We start from the raw sequence: 18,369 nt of genomic DNA, 5'->3' as shown, positions 1-18,369 counted from the left end.
AAAAACACAACATTTTTGTTTAGCCCTGCATTTTCTTCAGATTCCTTGGATGCAGTCGGCTTGTTTAAAGGGATTTTGTTGAAATGACATATTGATGGAAAGGTTAAATCTATCGAAACTTTAAGGAAGGGTATGGTGATTAACTTAACTATAATTTGGAGAGTTCATCAACAATAATGAAAGCGGCGACGCTTCATGTTCAGATACTTTGGTTGATCAGTAAATCAAAAGTCTCTGTTTCTCAGCAGCCAGACAACCTGAGAGAGACTGGTCCACAAGGAGGGCTAACGTCAAACTGTAGAACCCCTTACAATGCAGGTGGCGGCCATTCGGCCCATTGGGCCTGCACCCACCCTCTGAAAGAGCGCCCCCACCTAGGCTCAATCCCCCACCCTATCCCTGTAACCTCAATAGGGGCAATTTAGCATGGTCAATCCACCATACATCTTAGGACTGTGGGAGGAAACCTACACAGACACAGGAAGAATGTGTAGACAGACAGTCACCCAAGGCCAGAATTGAACCCAGGTCTCTGGCGCTGTGAGACAGCAGTGGTAACCACTGTGCTCCCACATACACTTCAAACATTGACAAATCTGCTGTATTGCTACTGTAATATAAAATTTAACCAAGAATAAATATAACACCCCAAAAAAACAGCAGGAGGGGAAATGAATAAACGGTTATGCTGACGGTGAGAAATGAGAGGGTGCTTGTGTGGGGCAGAAATAATCGCAGCAGTTGGATCAAGTGGCCTGTTTCTGCTCGGATATTTCTGTATAATGTAACTATTTAATCAGGTGACTTACCTCCAATTCTTTTCTTTTGTTCATTTTCAGCTTCATTTTGAATCTCTCTGATGAGTCTCTCGTCATCTTCCTGTCAGAAAATTGAGGTCATTATTGATGGTGATAGCATCAAGACATTGATAACACATTCAAGATTATTGGAGCAATTTCCCGGATTGAATGGACATACAACGAGATGAGCCAGCTAGGCCAAAGGTTAAATACCTGCCACGGGGGCGGCACATGGCACGGTGGTTAGCACTGCTGCCTACGGCGCTGAGGACCCGGTTTGAATCCCAGCTCTGGGTCACTGTCCGTGTGGAGTTTGCACATTCTCCCCATGTCTGCGTGGGTCTCACCCCCACAACCCAAAGATGTGCAGGTTAGGTGGATTGGCCACGCTAAATTGCCCCTTAATTGGAAAAAATAATAATTGGGTACTCTAAATTAAAAAAAAAAATACCTGCCAGCTCAAAACTTCACATCGGGTTTTTTCAGAGCTACAGTGCTAGTTTCTGTCACTTGCAATGCTAAAGGCGTCATTGTAGGTACAACCTGCCAGCTAGAATCAGGAGACTGTGAATTCCTCAGACATCACAACCGGTTCTCACTGGAAGGGGTCAGCTAAAACCAATGCCATGAGATTTGCAGTAAATTAGATGGAAAGATAAGATCGATGGAAATGAAGAATAACTTTGCACTTATACAGAGCATTGGACCAGCTCTGGATGCCCCAAAGAATGTTACTATGAAGTACTTTTGAAATACAATGACAATTACAATATAGGGAACAGGGCAGCAAATTTGTACACAACAGGATCCATAAATAGTAAATGATCAGAGGTGTGTCTCATTGTCATAGGTGCCAGCTTTAAGATGAGATGTTAGACCAATGCCTGGTCTACTATTTTAAGGTCTGACAAAAGATCCGATGGCAGACAGAAGAACAGCAGGGGAGCTCTCCCAGTCTCCTGTACAACATTTATCCTCCAACCAGGTCCACAAATTGGATTATCTCGCTGCTGTTAGTTGGAACTTGTCATGCACAAATTGGCTGTCTTGTTTCCCTGCATTATAATGATGACCCCACTTCTAAAGTACTTCATTGGGTGTAAAGCACTTTGTGATGTCTTGGGGTGCCAATAAATGCAAAAGTGTTTTTTCTTTGACTTATGGAATCAGAGAATATTACAATATCATCTCATAATGGAGCGGATTGTAAAATAAGAGCATAAAAGTACAATCTAGCTCTGTGGAAATATTTCATAAAATAATGTTTCTGTTTCACTATTAAATACTGTTAAATATATAGCACTTATCAACTGCATGCTTATTACCCTTAAAGTGGAAATGGCACACTCTTGAGGTTGCATGGCCTCCAAAATGTACAGCCAGTTAAACACAAGATATTGATATGAAACTGTCATGTGAGAGTGCCTTTGAGAAATGGGTGTTTATAAATGGGTGTGTATATAAGTATCTGTAGTGAGAGTACCTTTAGGAAATGCGTGTTTATTACTGCAGTGATGTCAGAGAGTGGGTAGAGCAGGGCTGTCCGTCAGCTTTTTACTTTCATTTTAGGCCGTTTGCTACAGGGTGTGTTTTAGTTTCGTTTTCAGAGCTCAATAGCTGCAGTCACAGCCAGAAGGTGTATGAATCTCTCTCTGTAATCTAAAGACTGTAAATCGATCCTGGTGATTTAAAACTAACAACAGTAGACTTTAACCTGATGTGCTTCTGGCAAAAGGTGTCATAAGTCTTATGGATGTTAAAAGGAAAGCTTAATGGTTTACTTAGTGTTGTATTCTTTGGGGGTTGTATTTGAATTAATGGTTGCTAAGATGTTCACTGTATGTTTTAAAAAGGTTAACTTGAGTTCATAGAATAAACATTGTTTTGCTTTTAAAAATACTTTTCTATTTCTGCTGTACCACACCTGTAGAGTGGGCTGTGTGCTCCCCATACCACAATCTATTAAAAGTTGTGGGTTAGGTGAACTCCATGATACACTTTGGAGTTCTCTAAACCCTGGCCCATAACGAAACAAGAAGTGTCTGAAAATGCCAACTGTGTTTAATAATTTTCCTGGCATTTTTAAAGACATGTTATCCCAGGGGAAGTAAAAGAAAACGTGTTGTGCAGGAAACTGTACTTTAAAAAAAAAAGTAATTTAGAGTACTCAATTATTTTTCCAATTAAACGGCAATTTAGGGAGGCCAATTCACCGAACCTGCACATTTGTTTTTGGGTGTGGGGGTGAGACACGGGAAGAATGTGCAAACTCCACACGGACAGTGATCCGGGGCCAAGCTCAAACCCGGGTCCTTGGCGCCTTGAGGCAGCAGTGCTTTTTAAAAACATGTATTTTATTCCAAACATGTATCAAAACAGGCTACAACAAATAAACACCCCGGGGAACATACTTCCCAGTAATCAACTGTACAGTCTGTACAATTCCCCCCTCCCCCATGACGAACAGCACCTCAAACACAGTCACAACATCCCCCACCTTTTCTCAAACCCTCTGCAGAGGCCTTTAACTCATACTTTAACTTCTTTAACCGCAGGATGTTGAACAGGTCAGCCAACCAAGCCGCTACCCCCTGGTGGCGATGCCGATCGCCACTCAAGTAAAATCTGCCGCCGTGCAATCAGAGAGGCAAAGGCCACGACATCGGCCTTCTTCCTCTCCATAAGCTCCGGCTTCTCTGAAGCCCCAAAGGGTCCGGGTCCAACTCCTCCTCCACTATCCTATTTTTTTGAAGTTTCACAGAGGCTTTAATCAGACAGAGTGTGACCCCGGGCCACATTGGGAGATATTAGTGAAGGGGGCAGAGGGAGAGGCAGGGAGGGGGGAGAGGGGGTAGGGGGAGAGGCGGGGAGGGGGAGGCGGGGAGGGGAAGAGGCGGGAAGGGGGGGGACTTCTCCACTATCCTGCGAACACTCCTGCCCAGAATCTTCCCAATTTTTCACAACCCCAAAACATGTGCGCGTGATTCGCTGGCCCCCGTCCACACCTCTCACATCTGCTACCCACTGAAAGCACCCACTCATTCTCGCCTGAGTCACCACCTTAAACTGTATCAGGCTCAATTTTGCACAAGAGGTGGTCCTGTTTGCCCAATGCAGTGCCTCACTTCGTACTCCCCATTTGATCTCCACGCCCAACTCCCCATCCCATTTCGCCTTGATCTTCATCACCCGTTCGCCTCCCTGCTCCCCCAGCCACTTGTATACATCCCCAGTTCTTCCCTCCCCATCAACATCAGGAAGCAGCTGTCGCTCGAGCAGGGTGTATCCCAGCAACCTAGGGAAACCCCTCCAGATCTTTCGCGCAAAGTCTCTAACCTTCAGATACCTGAACTTACTCCCTCTCGGCAGCTCAGCCCTGCTCCTCCAGACTGGCGAACCCTTCCTCCAAATGCAGATCCCTCACCTTGACCAGTGTGAGGCAGCAGTGCTAACCACTACCCCACCGTACTGCTCAGAAAACTGTACTTTTCGCAATCTTGGAATCAACGGGCATCTTTCTCTTTGGTACCATCGTTCTTTTACGTAGTAGCCGCCAGGACACCATTTATTTTTCTGTCAAAGGCCATTGATCTGCTGGTTCCGAGGGTCTGAGGAAGCCCAGATAAAACGGAGTTCGCACTGTGACAGGATTGAGTAAATTTGACAGTTTTTAAAAATAAATTTTGATTTGCATATTCTCCCCGTGTTTGCACGGGTTTCGCCCCCACAATCCAAAGATATGCAAGATTAGCAGATTGAACACGCTAAATTGCCCCTTAATTGGAAAAAAAATGAATTGGGTACACTAAATATATATAAAAAATAAATTTAGAGTACCCAATTACTTTTTTCCAATTAAGGGTCAATTTAGCGTGGCCAATCCACCTAACCTGCACATCTTTGGGTTGTGGGGCTGAGACTCACGCAAATACAGGGAGAATGTGCAAACTCCACATGGACAGTGACCCGGGGCCAGGATCGAACACATGTCCTCAGCGCCGTAGGCAGCAGTCCCACCCCAAATTTGGCAGCTGAGGGAGTTACATGTGAACCCTGAGGACGGGGGCAATCCACAATCTAGAACAGAAAACACTGGAAATGCGCAGGTCAGGCAGCATACAGCAGTTAGTGCTTCAGGTCAATGATTTTACATAATTCTGATGAAAGATCATTCACCTGAACATGCATATCCTTCTCTCCCCACAGATTTTGACTAACCTACTGAGTGTCATTTTCGGTTTGTAGTCCAAAATTAGTATGCATCATTCTGACTTTATTTTAATGGGGAAAAAATCTGCAGAATGCACCCTCGAATATGGCACCATTTTCCTTCAATGGATTACCATGAGTGGACTGCTTTTGTTCAGTAATGATGAGTGTTCTTAAAAAAAAGTCCATTTAGAGGACTTGGAGTTACTAATTCCTGACTGTTTCCACTCTTTAAACAGTCAACAGTTAATAAGGTGAATTATAGCTACAAGGAATTTTGTCAGCTCAATTTGTAATTTTGTGACAGGTACAATTGGCTAACTGGTAGCTAAAGAACCGAGGAAATTAATGGTGAAATTCTGTGCCACAGAACCACTATAGTAAAAGAAACATTTACTACTGAAAGATAAATTTAACAGGAAGAAAAACAAAAGAAAACTGAGAAAATCCAATTCATTTTTTCCAATTAAGGGGCAATTTAGCATAGCCAATCCACCTACCTTGCACATCTTTGGGTTGTGGGGGCAAAACCCACGCAAACATGGGGAGAATGTGCAAACTCCACACGGACAGTGACCCAGAGCCGGGGTCGAACCTGGGACCTCAGCGTCGTGGGGCAGCAGAGCGAACCCTCTGCGCCACCGTGCTGCCCTGATATAGACTAATTCAAGGAATATATTTATCCATGAAAAATAACTTCACTGGTGCAAAGACGGGCTTTGATGCACAACAGGTTGTGTTACAAAAAATCAAATGTTCCAAGCAAATGTGGACTTTTAAATCCAATCATGCTTACCCGATATATATGTCATTTAAAGAACTAGTCAGTCTCCAGAAATGTTAGCTGGATCCTTGCAGCATTTGACTCTGTTGGAATTCTGGTTTGCATTGCCAGTTAACACCCAGCTCTATCACTCCACCTCCTCTTTCAACACCTCTACTGACTGAGTTATCAGACGGCTTGCCTGAACATTCAGCCTTGGATGAGTCACAATTTCCAGTCAAACAGTGGAAAGACCAAAGCTACCATCTTCAGACATTGTCACAAACTGCCTTGCCACTGATTCCGTCCGCCATGAACAGCAGCCACCTGTTGCAGGTTGAACCAGCTCAAGCTAATCTGACCCTAAAACGAGCTTTTAAACCCAGACCTCTTTATCAAATGTGCCACCTTATTGAACTTACAACGTAGAAACAGATTTTCAGGTCCAACTAGCCTATAGTAGTGCTTTTGTGTCCCATATGAGCCTCCTTGCACCTGACCAGCCGCCTCAGCACCTAACTTCTACCCTTGCCTAAGACCGGTGTTCTTCAAAGTCGGGGGCGTGACCCGCGGGTGGGTCGTGGGCGGGTCGCGGAGCTGTCCTTCGCGGCGCTCCCGATCGCGCAAATCCCCGCGCAGCAGCCGGCAAGTGGCCTTTAAAATGGCTGCGAACATGTAAAAAAAATTCAGCCGCATTGTACATGCGCGCACAAGCAAAACTATGCGCATGCGTGCCAATGATCTGGCGCGCATGGGCAGTGCTGCCGCTATTTTTTTTAAACGGTCACAGCTTTTTGTTTTACAAGTTCGGGGGGGGGGGGGGTTATTCATTTTTTTCCATTTATTTTATTCATTTAATTTTAACTTTTTTCATTTATTTTATTCATTTTATGTTTTTTTTAACAAGTTCAGAGGGGGGGGGGGGGGGGGGGGGGTTTATTTGATAAAGTTTTACAGGAAACAATGCAGAACTTTGGACAGATGGAGGCTCCATACTCTCCGACACCGGAAGGCTTCCCCTTCATCCAACAGGTTTCATTGGAGGAGCGTGTACGAGGGCCAAAGGGACCCAAAACCATTTCCTCCATTTTTATCAGCAGCAAACAAGGCAAGAGAAAATGGTGGGTCGCTCAGGTCGGCTGGGTTGGGTCGCTCAGGTCGGCTGGGTTGGGTTGCAAAGGTCGGCCGGGTTGGGTCGCAAAGGTCGGCCGGGTTGGGTCGCAAAGGTTGGCTGGTTGGTAAAAGTGGGTCCCCGGAAAATAAGTTTGAAGAACACTGCCTTTGACTATCCGCTGTTGAAAATGTCACCCAGTTTAGAGGCCATTTCATCACTCATCTGATTTATTTCCTCTCTCTTGATATGCTGTGGTAAAATTCTGCTGCTCCCTCCCTCTTTTTCAGAAGGAGATGTCTGAAGGACGAGAGGAGCAGAATAATGACTCAGCATCACTACCATTTTCTCAATAATTCAAACAGAACCTCCTGTTACTATCGCTGGGGAGACACCTACCAAATGTTAGGACAAAAGTTAACAAATTAATATGCAACAGTCAATAATGAGACCCAGCAGACTAAGAAACAGAGGCTGATAATACTCCCTTTAAATTTTCCTTTCCATCACAGTGGTTGCACCGTGTCTCTGCATGTAGGAAATTACAGGGCACAACTTCAAGGCACACAACTCCACACGTATGTGCCAAAATGTTTTCTAAGGGAAGAACCGGAAGCAAAGAAATCGACTTGTTTTTGAAGCATTGTTATTGAAATTGAAACCAGCTCGCCTCTGAGTAGCAGGTTTGTGGAGGTGACAAGGCCATTACTGTCGCAGCAGCTCACTGTCATGTGAACAGGACATTTGGGTGCAGACGTCCACGTCAACAGCCCCAGAATGCAATCAGGCAGCAAATGTTGCAGCTGCCCACAGCCAGTGTTTCAGAAATTACGCATTGACAATTTTAAGAGCCGACGATCACTTCCACAGAGATGGGATACTGGGACATTAAAATAGTACACACCACTTCATGGATTATCTACTCCAATCGGGAATTCAGAAAAAAAAACCTAATTTACCCAGAGAATAGTGAAAATGTCGAACGTGCTACCACAGGGAATGGTTGAAGTGAATAGTATAGAAGCATATCAGAGAGATGGGAATAAAGGGTTACGCTGAGAGATTTAGGCTCGGGTAGTGCATAAACACCAGCATGGACTGGTTGGGCCAAATGGCCTGTTACTGTGCTCCATTTACCTTGAAGATAAAAATGATCAGAACAGTTAGCCACAGGACATGTCTTACACTCTTGCGGGACAATACACTCAATCAAAATTGCCACTGTCCTTGAGTTGACATATTTAAAATAAATGCCCAGACTAACATTACTGGGATTGCACTTTTTAAATTAGCAATTTACTTCCATTTTCACACAACTATTGTCGGAAAGTTTAATTTGGATAATTAATCACAATTAGTTTGTAATTTAGTTATGGCATTCGTCAAATCAAGGTATGTCAACCTAATATAAATTTACACTGAAGTCTGATCATCACACTCACAATTGACAAGGGAGAAAAAACATATGGCTCTTCAGTCAGTGATGCAAGACGTCAAGGTTGAACAATTACTGGTGTGGAACCATCCACCTCCCTGGCAAATAAATTATCAGCTGTGTTCTCTAAATTAAACAACGCATTGTACAAAGAAAAACAAGTGTTAAAACATTTAGTCTTGTGCACTATATTAGTGCAGTTCAACTTACGATGTTTAAAATAAATCACTTTCTTTCACAGTACGTAACCATCTTTGACTTTGCAAATTTTGAATTAAGTTATGCAATTAGCTTTTGTAACTCTATACTTTTTAAATTTTAATATGTTAGTGGAGTGTTGTTTTATATTTAGTACACCAATCAGTCAAGCATTGACTGACATGTATTTTAGACAGACTTTTGGTGGGATTTTCCGTGCCCCGCTACGCCATGTTTTGTGGCAGTTGCTGTCAATGGAATTTCCCATTGTTTGCATCTCCCCCGCTGGGAACCCGCCTTCGGCAAGACAAGATTATGGCAGCACGGTGGCTAGCTCTGCTGCCTCTCAGCACCAGGAACCCGGGTTCAATTCCGGTCTCGGTGACAGTCTGTGTGGAGTTTGCACGTTCTCCCCGTGTCTGCGTGGGTTTCCTCTGGGTACTCCGGTTTCCTCCCACAGTCTAAAGATGTGCAGGTTAGGTGGATTGTCTATGCTAAATTGCCTTTTAGTATCCAAAAAGATGTTTTCGTGAAGTACTCTTTCAGAGAGTCAATGTTGACTCGATAGGCCGAATGGTTTCCGCCTGCATTGTAGGGATTCTATGATCCCGCTGGAGGGAACTGGAGAATTCCAGCCTTGGTGTATTTTCTGTAGCTTAGTTTTGTAATACTATTTTATATTTTTTAATTGACTTATACCAAGCATTGACAGATACAACAAAACATATTGTTATGACAAAGTTCTCAGCTTAAACATGTTGAGAAGTACCTATTTTAATGAAGCTCTACAGGACATACTGTTACCTATAAATCAATTAGAGGCCTGGACCGATTAATCCATGTTCCCTGACATCACAGTGCTGTCTTATCTCAAATAAAGCAGACATCAAAACCATTCACACTTATTACGTTCTATAAATGCCCCTTTTACTTAAGTACCAGGGCAGCACGGTGGCCCAGTGGTTAGCACTGCTGCCTCATGGCACCGAGGACCCGTGTTCAATCCCAGCCCTGGGTGACTCTGTGGAGTTTGCACATTCTCCCCATATCTGCATGGGTCCCACCACCACAACCCAAAACGATGTGCAGGGTAGGTGGATTGTCCATGCTAAATTGTAAAAAAAATAATTGGGAACGTTTATACTTTAAAAAAAAAACTAAGTACTACCCACTTTGTAATCTTCTTCATTGGTTATCCGCAAAGTTATACGTAACTTTTTCAACTCTTATCCTTTGTTTTAAAACTAAAGGAACTGTGATCACAATGAGAAAGACATCACCCAGTAAAATAGCCTCTACAGTCACTGATGGGGGTCTCATTTAATACCAATTAAACAAAGTCTGAGACAATGAGCTCAAGATATCAATCCTGGGGCATGATGGCATATTTTTTCTCCCCTGAACAAATGGGCAAGGAAAATATCATTAAACGTTCTTTTACCTTAGCAAGAAGTCATACGAATAACCAAAACAAAATTCAATGAGGGAATGGGTCCCACAAGCAATTGATATCTTAGAGGGCTTCAGGGTACAATGAGAAATTAAATTAACAGATAATCATCTCCTCCAGGAAACCAATCGCAGATTGATCAAATAACCCTTAAGCCAATTAGGAAATAGCCTTGCATTATGTAGGTGAATCAGATAATTATGTGGGTTGGAAAGTTAGTAAGCAGCAACTTTCACTGAGCAAGTTTGAAACTGAACAGCAAGGATTACAGGAAGAGAACAGGGTCTGAATGTCAACCTGCACCCAAAACTGAACCAGAAAGGGCAGCACAGTGGAGCAATGGGTTAGCCCTGCTGCCTCATGGCGCCGAGGTCCAGGCTCGATCCCGGCTCTGCGTCACAGTTGTGTGGAGTTTGCACATTCTCCCCGTGTCTGCATGGGTTTTGCCCCCACAACCCAAAGATGTGCAGGGTAGGTGGATTGGCCACGCTAAATTGCCCCTTAATTGGAAAAAATGAATTGGGTACTCTAAATTTAAATTTTAAAAAAAAGACTGACCAAGAAAGCAAGTGCTACGGTATGCTAATCAAGTCCTGTCCTGTTTCTGATAATCTACAATTTATTAAAATTTTACTGAGCTTGGTGCTGTTTCCTGTTGCCTATATGTGTCAAATGAACACATTTAGAAATTAAGTTCAAATCGTACCTAGAACCTATATCCAACAAAAATAAAAGTTACAAATGGCTGAAGTTTAAAAAAAAAATGGGATGGACATGGCGTCGCTGGCTGTGCCAACATTTATTGCCCATTCCTAATTGCCCTTGAGGGAACATTAAGAGTCAACTTTTTGCAGTCACATAAAGGCCAGACCAGGTAAGGAAGGTAGGTCACTTCCTTAAAGGACATTAGTTAACCAGAAGGGTAAAATACTCTTGGGTTGTGGATAATGTGGCAAAGATTAATTTTAATGCTCATCATGAATTGCCTAGTGGTAGTGGACCCTCTCCTTGAAGTACTGCTGCTCCTGTGATGGTGGTACTCCCACAGTATTGTTTGGAAAGGGTTTTCAGAATACTTACTGACCAAGTGACAAGATGGTAATGTTTGTCCAAATCGGGATGGCAAGGCAGCACGGTGGTTAGCATTGCTGCCTCAGAGCATTGAGGACCTCCGTTTGATCCCAGCCCTGGGTGGATCACTGTCCGTGAGAATTTTGCACATTCTCACCATGTCTGCGTGGGTCCCACCCCCACAATCGAAAGATGTGCAGGGTAGATTGCCCTTTAATTGGAAATAAAATGAATTGGATACTTCAAATAAAAATAAAAAATCGGGATGGCAAATACTCATGAGGAGGTGATCATACATAATTAAGTTTTAAGTTTTTTTTTCCAAATTAAGGGGCAAGTTAGCGTGGCCAAATCACCTACCCTGCTCATCTTTGGGTTATGGGGTGAGACCCACACAGACACGGGGAGGATGTGAAAATGGACAGTGACCTGGAGCCGGGAGCAAACCCGTGTCCATGGCGCCGTGAGGCAGCAGTGCTAACCACTGCACCACCGTACCGCCCTATCATATGTAATCATTTAAAAAAAATATAAAGTTAGAGTACCGAATTCATCTTTTTCCAATTAAGGGACAATATAGCGTGCACATTTTTGAGTTGTGGGGGCGAAACCCACGCAAACACAGGGAGAATGTGCAAATTCCACACGGACAGTGACCCAGAGTCGGGATCGAACCTGGGATCTTGGTGCCATGAGGCCACAGTGCTAACCCACTGCGCCACCATGCTGCACCCTCTGTAATCATAACAATGAAACTACAGCGATGAACTATGACTGCCAGAGGATACAAGTTCTGGATTATACAGAAATGCTGGAAGAAACTCAGCAGGACAGGCACCATCTGTGGAGAGAGAATCATAGACAACATTTCAAGTCCTGTATTAGACTCCAGACGGTAACTGTTTCTCTGTCCACAGATGTTGCCAGACCTGCTGAGTTTTTCCAGCACTGTTTTCATTTCAGATCTCCAGCATGCGCAATATTTTTGCTTTTATTTCAGGAATATATCGGTGAGTGCATTTTTTTTAAAAAGTCCCACACGTGGTAAAAACAAAAAACTTTGAACTTCTAAATCAGTGATGTTGGATGCAGTTGATAGAGTGATAGCCTTGTAACAAACTTGCTTCCTCCCAAGTAACTTAATTAAATCAGGTCACGTTTATAATTCTAGAAGTTAAATTAAATCCTGGACTGCAGAAACGTTCCACAGGGTTATTTAGGAGCTTTTTACATTACTGAATTGTGAGGAATATAAACTTGAAATAAAAATATTGGGCCTTTGGACAGAAGCCAGGACTTGGATTGCAACTTTCCGAAATGTTCCACAGTTAAATACTCTTCATACCTAAAATTAGAGCCAGTTCAATGAGAAACTGGAATACTGAAGATTAAAGGCTGCCGATCACTTGGGGTGCATTGATATTGGGTACCAGGCATCCAAAATATGCCAAAAGTTGCAGACTATCAACCTCTATGCACACACTGAATACATTATTAAAAGTGCTACTCAGATTAATGAATGATGTGCTACCTTTGATGGTAAATAAGGTTTGGAACAAATTTATTTTGAGGTCTCACAAGTGGTGTAATTTGGGTGGTGCCCGAGGCCGACAGGCTTTTTTGGTTCAACTGAGATGAAGAAGTAACCATTATAGATTCTGCTTCAGATGTGGTGGCACAATAACTGGTGATACGTTTTCCAAAAAGATTTCTGTCGTAGGAGCTGTTATAGTGTTATTATGCATCTTCTTATTTAAATCCATTGCTGATGTCATCAGTAAATACGGTGACACCATTAATTATTACCTGCACATATTTGTATTTAACTGTTGTTAGTTTTAATTCTACTCTTACTGTTATTTCCATGTTTAGCTAATTGCTCAGTTTTTGAGTCCATACTGTATTTTAAAATTTGTTATTTTTATATATTAAAGAAGATAGACTCCCACATCTTTTCGATTACCTTTTTGTGGCCAAGTTACCACAGGGCTATTGCAAAACTGTACTTAAGAGCATCTGATAGACAATATATTCTTGAATTCACCTCTCGTCCTACAGATGCCAGGGTTTTTTTTGGTGTGGTTTGGATCATCAAGCTTATTTTTTTTTGTTCTCCAGAGCTACAGACATTTTCAGTGTAGAAGGAGCCCATCTGATACACTGGTTGGGATTTTCCTATCCCATCCGCCACGGGCCGGGAAATTCCTGCCCAAAGTCAACAGACCTTTGGCTGTTCTGTCAGATTTTCTGTCTTGTCTGTGGCAATTCCCACTGCAGGCTACACTGGAAAATCTGCCCACTGTTTCTGGACCAGCTCTTTGCGAAAACTACCCAAAACACTGGCTGTGTTCTTCCCCCATCTTCTTGTACAAGCAGTTTATGCTCCCTGACCACACTCGCTCAGCTGGAACCAAAGCATTCAAAAAAACTGGCACTCTTTTCAACCTGTATCTGAGCTCCAGGCACCACATCCAATTTGTCACATCTGCCTGCCTCACAGCTCCTCCCTCCCTGAAACCTTTTGTGACAAATGTATATCCGTCGAAGATTTAGTCTGGCATTGAACTTTTTTTTATAGCTCAGTCATGACATGAAAAGGCTTGGAATCCAAGGTTATTCACAGAAATCAATAACTTATTGCAACAATCAGGCAGTTTGCATGAGGGAGGAGCCATGCCACTCCATTCAAATAAAAATATGCTGTGTGATTTGTTCAAGTCTATATTTGATTGGCAGCTTTTTGAATTTAAGATTATTTAAAATCTACTTGGCCCAAGGTACTCTTATATCAGGGTATCAGCAGCCTATAGTTTTAAAATTAGGAATTTTATCTGGAATCTTTGAAGGCGGTCGGATGGAAATCTTTTAAGAGAATATCAGAAACTAGACAACGTGCACAGTAAGGAAGGGACATTAAAAGAAATTGAATAGTTTAGTTATAGTTTTAGCAATACAGATGCAAACCATTTATTACAGACTGCTGAACAAACAGCTAACAAACTGCAAGTTACTGCAAATACCATATATCATGGCGTACAAGTTGATCAACCCGTACAAAATTGAGAGTCAACCTATATGCAGAACGTAAAATGTCAACCATCAATTTTAGCGTAGGTGGTTGCTATTTAGAAATGTTAACAAAAAAACACTGGCAATTCAATGAAATAACGACAAGGAGAGTCTGCAAAGGAGTTAATCAAGTTTATCCCGAGTCGCTTTGGATATGGCAAAATTGTCAGGATCCCACTCTGGATCAGATTTGGAGCTTTTGCTTTCAGAATCATCAAATTTTTTTCTTTTTTTATAAATTTAGGGTACCCAATTATTTTTTCCAATTAAGGGGCAATTTAGAGTGGCCAATTCACCTATCCTGCACATCTTTTGGGCTGTGGGGGCGAAACCCACGCAGACACGGGGAGAATGTGCAAACTCCACATGGACAGTGACCCAGGGCCGGGATTCGAGCCCGTGTGCTCAGCGCCGTAGGCAACACTGCTAACCACTGCCACCGTGCTGCCCTTCAGAATCATCAATAACAAATCATCTTCTCCATCCACTAAATTGGATATTCTGCTTTTTTAAAATCTGATGACAATTTTGCATTAACAGTATGCATGATTTGATTTTTCTTTTAAAATATTTTTATTTAACATTTTCAATTTTATATATAACAAAGCAATAACAAACAACCCAAAACGTTGCCACCCTCCCGCCCCCCAGTCTCCCAAACAAAAAGACCCCCAACAAAAAAAGTCCCCCACCCAAGCAACTAATAGTGATTTGCTCTTTAAAGCAGTGTTCTTCGAAGTAGGGGGCACGATTCCCGGGTGGGTCGCTGGCGGGTGTCGGGAGGGTCGCGGAGCCGTTGCCCGCGGTGCTCCTGATCGTGCAAATCCCTGCGCAGCAGCCGGCTTTTCATAACGTCGGCTGTAAGCGGGCGCGAATATGTAAAAAGAAAATCGGCCGCATTGCGCATATGTGTATGATGATTGGCGCGCATGTGCGCCGATAATCAGGCACGCATGCGCAATGCGGCCGCTATTTTTTTTAAACAGTTGCAGCTTTTTGTTTTACAAGTTCTGTAGTGGTTTTTATTCATTTAGTTTTTTTTCCTTTTTTTTTTACAAGTTCGGGGGGGGGGGGGGGGGGGGGGGGGGTTTATTCATTTTTTTCATTTTACTCTTTTTTTTTTACAAGTTCGGGTGGGTTTTATTTGATAACATTTTACAGGAAAAAAATTCTGAACCTTGGACAGATGGAGACTCCATACTTTCCGACACCAGAAGGCTTCACCTTCATCCAACAGGTTCCATTGGAGGAGCGTTTACGAGGGCCAAAGGGACCCAAAACTATTTCCTCCATTTTTGTCAGCAGCAAACAAGGTAAGAAAAAATGGTGGGTCGCGTAGGTTGGCCGGCGTGGGTCGTGAAGGTTGGCCGGCGTGGGTCGCGAAGGTTGGCAGGTTGGTAAAAATGGGTCCCCGGAGAAAAAGTTTGAAGAACATTGCTTTAAAGTACAGAATAAATGTCTGCCATCCGGTAGAACCCCTCAATTGCCACCACTCATGGAGCACTTGACTTCCTCGAGGTATAAAAACTCCGTAAGATCCCCCAGCCATACTGAGGCACTGGGTGGAGAAGCTGACCTTCACCCCATCAGCACCCACCTTCGAGCAATCAGTGAGGCAAAGGCCAGAACATCCACCCCGCCCCGTCTGCAGCTCCAGCAGATCTGACACCTCAAATATGGCCCCCATAGGACAGGGCTGCAGTTCAATTTGCAGAATTGCCGACATGGTGCTAAAGAAGGAGACCCAGAACTTCACAAGCTTCGGACACAACCAGAACATGAGCACATGGTTAGTCGGACACCGCATTCCATTATCTGATGAAGCCACATTAAGCATCAAGTGAGGTAACATGCATATTTCCACTCTTGTGAAGGTTATTTTCTCCATCAACCAATTCCAATTAGCATATCTGAATGGCTTGTTAGAGGCATGTCCAAATTCTTGGGCTTTTCATTCCTGTTGTCAATGTGATCTAATAGTTTTGTGTTTCTGACACTGATGAATTGCTAGAAACTGGCAATTTTGACAGAGGCCTTTTGGTAGTCTCGGAGTGATCTTGGTCGTCTGCCGTAACATTAGACATTTTCATTATTAAGAGGCTACACAAACTAGGTATTGCTCTACATAAACACTGCATTGCATTTCTGGTGACCATGTAATGATTCTGATAACTTTTGAGGACCCATTCCAATACAAGCTTCTGAAGATCAGGCCAGTGGCTGGTCCTGTTCTCATTGTGCACTTGGTCTTGGGCATCTTCTTCATGGCAGATTCCTCTTTCTTCCACTCTCTCACCATTTTTTAAAGGAACATTAAATTCCCACACTGCAGCAGTTATTTTTTTTAAAAATTTAGATTACCCTATTATTTTTTCCAATTAAGGAGCAATTTAGCGTGGCCAAATAACCTACTCTGCACATTTCTGGGTTGTGGAGGCGAAACCCACGCAGACACGGGGAGAATGTGCAAACTCCACACAGACAGTGACCCAGAGCCGGGATCGAACCTGGGACCTCAGCGCCGTGAGGCGGTTGTGCTAACCACTAGGCCACCGTGCTGCCCGTACTGCAGCAGTTATTCGGTGAGTTAGCAGATGTTATGACTTTTAGCTTGAAACCGGCTTCGCATTTCATTCTTTCTGCAGGACCCATTTTAGTTGTCAGGTGGGGTATGTCTCTTAAACTCCTATCATCATCTTGGCAACATGGTCTATATCGTCTGATTGAGTGGGAGTATAACTCTAAACAAATATTTTTCAGCTGAAAAACGGAGGTTCCTAATGCGAGTATAGACTTAAACATAGGCCGAGGTGAAAAAACTTACAGGGTGAGTATAGGCCTAAAACATGCATTTTGGCACTGAAAAAAGTGGGGTTGTCCTATATACTGGGCCTATTTATACACTGCGATCTATGTTACATCATCCTTCTGCTAAAAATGGATGCCTTACTGTGTTTGCAACTTGATATGTGCTGATGGTGTTCCACCACCTTTTAGAGGTTTTATGCCTGAAGAAAAGAATGATAAAATTAAAGGATTTAATGCACCTAAACCTTTTCACGTGTGGGGCGAAACTTGAAGGCTGGAATCATGAAGATTTAAAGAAATAACTATCCATAAGCACAATTCTTTGTACATGTGCTGTGTGTGAAGTTGGACGGGAGTCCATTCAGATTTCCCCCGCCCCCAAGTGTCTGCATGCCAGGCCTCTCCAGCTTTGGGACTTTGCTCCTTTTTAAATTGGGTACACTACATGAGAGGTAGCTGCACAGAATGGTTGCAAAAGGAATACAGTTGAATTATGAGCATAAAAACTGGGATTTTGATGAGAATGCAGAATTTTCTGTTAAGTATTGGATGAGCATTTAACATTTTGAATTTAACTTGGAACTGAATAAACATTATCTGAGTGGCCCTACAAAGAGTGCAGTGTAAGCAGCCGGTGGTATTCAGCGTTTGCGGAGGCTGGAAATTTAGTCTTGGCGGAAAGGAGCTGATACGTTTTTCAAAATTCTTTCATAGGACATGGGTGTCACAGGCAAGGCTGGCATTTGTTGCCCATCCCTAATTGCCCTTTAACGGAGTGGTTTGCTTGGCCATTTCATAGGGCAGTTAAGAATCAACCAACATTGCGTGGGTCTGGGACATATGTAGGCCAGGCCAGGCAAGGATGGCAGATTTCTTTCCCTAAAGGACATTTAGTGAACCAGATGGATTTTTACAACATTCAATTATGGTTTCATGGTCACCAATGCTGAGACTAGCTTTTAATTCCAGATTTCTTAATTATTTGAATTTAAATTCCACTAGCCGTCATGGTGGGATTTGAATCGGTGTTCCCAGAACATTAGGCTGGGCACCTCAATTACTAGTCCAGTGACATTTTTGCCTGCAGTACTTGTAGTAGTTCATGTAAGCTAAAGGCAGTAAGTATTTAAAATCTTTTGCCCAGTATTCGAGAGCTTGATGCAAATTAGTAAAAGAAAAAGATATACAAACTGCAAAATGGATATAATCTAAACTAAGATACGGCAAAGTAGATTGTTCGTCCGGACTACAGTTTGTGGACAGTAGGACACATCTGCAGCAGATGCCTCCATTTCAAATCTCTCCGGCAATTATTAATTGTAAAACTGAGTGATAGATTTTTGTTAACAAAATGTATGAAGGGATATGGGGCAAAGGCAGGTACATGGTTTGAGGTCTGAGATCAGCCATGATCTCACTGGATGTCAGAAGGACTAAATGACCAACTCCTGTTCT

The 18,369-nt window shown here is 42.9% G+C and overlaps 1 protein-coding gene across 1 annotated transcript in view; it reads right to left on the bottom strand.

Moving 5' to 3' along the window:
• The window catches only part of rnf216 (ring finger protein 216), a 263,325-nt gene that overhangs the window by 17,958 nt on the left and 226,998 nt on the right, over positions 1–18,369 (bottom strand). Inside the window, exon 16 of the mRNA XM_038820989.1 lies at positions 810–879. Within this exon, the coding sequence (XP_038676917.1) occupies positions 810–879 (70 nt within the window). The remainder of the gene's footprint in view (positions 1–809; positions 880–18,369) is intronic.

Source organism: Scyliorhinus canicula, chromosome 15 (assembly GCF_902713615.1).
Source record: "Scyliorhinus canicula chromosome 15, sScyCan1.1, whole genome shotgun sequence".
Lineage (NCBI taxonomy): Eukaryota > Metazoa > Chordata > Chondrichthyes > Carcharhiniformes > Scyliorhinidae > Scyliorhinus > Scyliorhinus canicula.
This window is presented reverse-complemented; position numbering and strand designations above follow the sequence as displayed.